This window comes from Alligator sinensis, unplaced genomic scaffold (genome assembly GCF_000455745.1).
Source record: "Alligator sinensis unplaced genomic scaffold, ASM45574v1 scaffold924_1, whole genome shotgun sequence".
NCBI classification, from domain to species: domain Eukaryota; kingdom Metazoa; phylum Chordata; order Crocodylia; family Alligatoridae; genus Alligator; species Alligator sinensis.
In genome coordinates this window covers 851,279-856,147 of record NW_005842370.1, presented here as the reverse complement: position 1 = coordinate 856,147, position 4,869 = coordinate 851,279, and the positions used below count along the sequence as shown (strand labels likewise).

Here is a 4,869-nt window from a genome sequence, read left to right as displayed (position 1 = left end):
AGGAATGAAAATCATACAAATATTTTTTTTTAAATAGGAACGGTAATATGTATAAAGAGCAGATACTGAAACACTGTCATCATTTTTCAGCCGTGGTCATACGTTTGGAAAATACAGTGGACAGATCAACTGGACTCTTCACTATGACATCGTCTCTTCAATATAAGCCAAAAAAGGCAGATGCTAAGGCACAGTTTTCCTGTAGTGTGACATACAATGGACCATCAGGATCAGAAACAATACAGTCTGAATCACTAGTCTTTGATGTTCATTGTAAGTTATAGAATTACTCATTTATGTTCACTCTGTAGCAGAATAATATTCGTTAATGTTGTAATGGTCTTCTTTTTCCAGGTAGATCAGAGAACATTTACAAAATTGCAGGAATGTGCCATTACTTTGTGAAATAAACCAGAAAAGTGATGATTTAGAGAATGGATATAATAGCTGCTTGCAGAATAACTCTGAAAAGTTATCTGGGGCTCTTCTTAGGCCATGGACACATGCAATTTTTGAAGCACTTCCAGTGCTGCTGCACTTCAAAGTGCTTCAGCCACAGATACACACACCAACTGAATGTGCACACACATGTGCCATAAGAGCACTTCATAATCATAACGGCAAAGAGCGGTGTGCTGTCCAACCAGGGGGTTTGCTTGATCTTGCGGCTCCACTGCCCATGTGTATGGGGAGAGCAGGACAGACAACCACTGAGCACTCTTCTGTGCACTCTCTCTAATCTCCTGATTTTGGAGCCTGAGACCATATAAAGAATTGTCTTAATATCCTTGGGGCTGGTAAGAGTGATTCCTTGCATGGCTTAAGTTGATTCAGGAGATTGCTGGGGATTGACAAGTGCATTCCCCGTGCTGGAACTCAGAGATCAGAAGCAGGGAGGAATGCAAGGATTGTTGCTCTCCAGCCCACAAGAGAGCACTCATTGGCTGTCTGCCCCACTTTTCCCTCACCCCCATGTGGGTGGGGAGGGCAGAGAGCAGAGCATGGTGGGATTCAACCCCCTGTTGTGCTCTGTAAAGCATGCACAATTAGTTGTTGTTTCATCCTGGCTTATTTTTAGAGTGGCTCATCAGGATTATTTTTTTGAGTGCTTGTCCTTTGAAGTGCTTCAAATGTTACAGCTGCCCAGGATCTAACTCTGCTTTCATTGGTATTAGAATTCTTACTATTATGGTGGTTCTACCAAGGAGAAAATAGTAGCTAGCAATAGTAGTAGCAACAGCTAGTAATATCTTCCAATGAATTGGAATTTCAAGAACCACTAATAGTCTATGGCTGAATATACTGAATCCAGAATAGTTTAAATAGGTGACTGGAACATGAAATACCATATGAGGTTTTAAAGAGGGTGTCATACCTTTTGCCTTATAAATTGTGCAGTAAAATAGCACCTTATTGTATGTTGTTTTCTACAGTTGCACCAGAATACTCAAATATGTTTCTTAGGAACAAACAGTTGGACATGAACTAGTAGTGCCAGAGACAACGTGGGAAAAATGTGTCCAAGGGAGTGCTCTATTACCCTTCTCCCTTCCTCCCAGCCCTTGTATTTTCAGCAGCAGCTGAGCAGTGTCACAGAGTACAAGGTATTCTGGAAATTGTAGTCCTCTAGAATGACAGTGGAGTTTGCTGCTGGGGGGGGCAACTTTTACCTCTTTTGCCTCCAAATCCCATATTGAGAGGGCAAAAAAAATGCTGATGTTGGCAGCAAAAATGGGGTCAATTTTCCCCTACAGCAGCAGACTCCACTGCTGCTGTACAAAACCACAATTCCCAGAATACCTTGCACTCTGTGATGCATACTGTCTGCACCTGCTGCTGCTTGCAGTTGGAAAGTGCAGGCAGTGTGCAGGATGGTAGGGTGAGATGACCTCTTCCCATCCTTCTTACACCTCTTCTTTTCTTTTATGCAGCCTCCAGGGCGCACATCCTGCTCACCCACCCCAGGTTACCCAAAAATCGTTCTGCTTAAAACAAGTTGGCTTTTCAGTTACTATCTTCCAGTTCTATCATAAGTTGAATTTTACACTTAAAACAATAGTGTTGTAATTGTTATAGGAATTATGTAGCTAACAATTTCCAACTTACTTAACTGCACAAGTTCCTTGCATATATTATTACTCACCAAGCAAGGTACAGTATTACAACCCTTGCTGAGCAAAGGTATCAGGTGACTGTCAAGAACATTAGCTAGACAGTACTTGGCAGCAGGAGGTGTCAAAGAATTGGAGCTTCTGACAGTGTGAAAGCTAGTAGGTCATAGTAGAGAGGAGAGGAAAACAAAGGACATTCAAAAAAAAAGGCAGACAAAACCTGATTTCTTTTGGTGTGCCTCAAGTGATAGCTTGAGTCCTAAAAGAGGTGGGTCCTGGTGAGACCACAGCTTTTGTCCAGACATCTGCTGTCACTTTTAAGTGGACTCAGCTGCACAAGGTTAAAAGGCGTAGTACGCTTGTTTTATCTTCCTAAGTTAAGGACTGCCACTGGGAATAAGTGGTCACTTAAAGTACTAAAAATAATACTTTCATGTCTCCTAATAGACCCGATTCCTAGGTGCTATATTTTTTGAGTCATGTTGAGGACCCTGGGCATTAGAAAAAAATTAAAACACTCATCTTCCTTCAAATACATTCAGTAATGATATTGTACTAAGGTAAGCGTGAAATATAAGAGGTTACTTAAGTCCGATTAGCCTGGCGTGCAACAAACATTTCCATTTCAGCTTTCCAGAATTGACATTCTCCATTACAGCTTTGTAATGTGGGGTTTTCCTTAATACACTGACATACAAAAAAATAATGTTGCCTGCACTTTTTTTGAATGTCCTTTGTTTTCCTCTCCTCACTACTATGTGCAAAATGCACAGAGCAATCTAATATTTTAAAGTCCAAGTATACAAGGTAATGAGAGTTCTTAGTTCTGCTGAGACCAAGAAGACGTGAGTTCACCAAGCTCCTCCCCAGGATCAAACCTTTAAAAAAAAAAAATCATTACCTAACCCCTCTGCATAATCTACTAGTTCACAGTCTTGAGTACTTGGAGGAACAGTAATGCACATCATTCCAGATCTTTGCAGCCAAGGAAAATGCCCTTTTAATCTAAAAGGGAAAAGCCACAGACTTGAGACAACTTTGTATATGATTTCCTTGGCTCTCCACCTGCTTCTCCCTCTTGAGGTAGATGGCATTAGAGCAGAAGGACCCCATTTTGGCCTACTATTGCTAATGCATCTCTGCAGTCTTAATGGAGTTCTTGATTTCTTACTTTTCTAAGTGAAAGCAAATTCAAACCTTGTGTCCCTATAGGTGATTCCTCCCTACAAAGTGACGGGTAAGACGAGCTGTGTGGTAATCACTCATTACCTTTGGAAACTTGTGAAATATTCCAAGGCCCTCAGGCACTCTTCCTAAAACTAAAAGTCTAAGTTTGCTTTCATCTCATTCTTTTTGTGTGTCATACAGCAGTATGAGATACAAGGATGATTGCAACAGCCCCCTGCCCGAAGGCTGTAAATAATTCCCTCACTGAGTTTCCAAAGAAGGAAGAAAATCAGGATACAATTAGAAATGCCTGGAAGAAAATAAGTAGGGAGCCAATTTGCATCAATGTTATGTCTCCCCAAACAGTATAACATCCTGGTGGGCAGGAACCGTAGAACAGTCTCCCTGTCCTAACCATCATTCTCAGGCACCAGTCCAGCTAGCTCGCTGTGAAGATGATTTGCCCAGACTGGTGGAATTTCTATACCCCATACAGCTTGAATCAAGGATTGGTCTGATATGAAGGGAGAACAAACAAAAAAGAGCTGTTCCCAGCTGCAGCATGGTCTACGCTACAGAATTGATGTGCACTCTGCATTAAAGATTAAAAGACCATAGCTAGCAAGCATATTAATTCCTGTTCCACCAGCAGACAATTTAATTAAGATGACTTCTTTATGCTGCAATCTCTAGCTTCCTCCAGAGATGGGCAGTATCACTGTGCTACTAATTAGCTAACAAGAGGAGTGGGGTATGCACCTGATAAGTGAAGAGGAGTGCATGACAGGAAGCTGCTTCAGCCTTAAAATGCAGTGCATTTCCTTTCAAATACATCTCTAGTTGATGTAACTTCAGTCCCTTATTTGGAGATGCACTTGAAAGAAAATAAGATTTTGATGCTTTTGATTGAATAGATGGCCAGAGCTTGCTATAATTTCATAGATTTCATAGACATCAGGGCTGGAAGGGACCTCGGAAGATCATCGAGTCCAGCCCCCTGCCCAAAGGGCAGGAAGTCAGCTGGGGTCATAGGATCCCAGCAAGATAAGCATCCAGTTTCATCTTGAAGGTGTTCAATGAAGGCGCTTGAACCACCTCCGGTGGCAGGCTGTTCCAGACCTTGGGGGCTCGGACAGTAAAGAAATTCTTCCTTATGTCCAGCCTGAAACGATCTTGAAGTAGTTTGTGACCATTCGACCTCGTCATCCCTTGGGGCGCTCTGGTGAACAAACGTTCCCCCAGATGCTGGTGGTCACCCCTGATAAACTTGTAGGTGGCCATCAGATCACCCCTGAGCCTGTGCTTTTTCAGGCTAAAGAGCCCCAGGGCTCTCAGCCTGTCATCGTAGGGTCTGCTTCCCTGACCTCTGATCATGCGCATGGCTCTTCTCTGGACTCTCTCAAGCTTCTCCACATCCTTTTTGAATTGTGGAGCCCAAAACTGGACACAGTACTCCAGCTGCGGCCTCACTAAGGCCGAGTACAGGGGGAGAATGACGTCCCGGGATTTGCTTGAGAGACGTCCCGGGATTTGCTTGAGACGTCCCGGGATTTGCTTGAGATCATCGAGTCTGACCCCCTGCATAGGCAGG

The 4,869-nt window shown here is 42.9% G+C and overlaps 1 protein-coding gene across 5 annotated transcripts in view; it reads left to right on the top strand.

Annotated features, from left to right (window-relative positions):
- Positions 1–4,869, top strand: part of ALCAM (activated leukocyte cell adhesion molecule) — a 176,197-nt gene that overhangs the window by 132,927 nt on the left and 38,401 nt on the right. For all 5 annotated transcript variants that reach the window (XM_025210743.1, XM_025210740.1, XM_025210741.1 and 2 more), the window contains exon 6: positions 91–273. In XM_025210743.1, the coding sequence (XP_025066528.1) occupies positions 91–273 (183 nt within the window). The remainder of the gene's footprint in view (positions 1–90; positions 274–4,869) is intronic.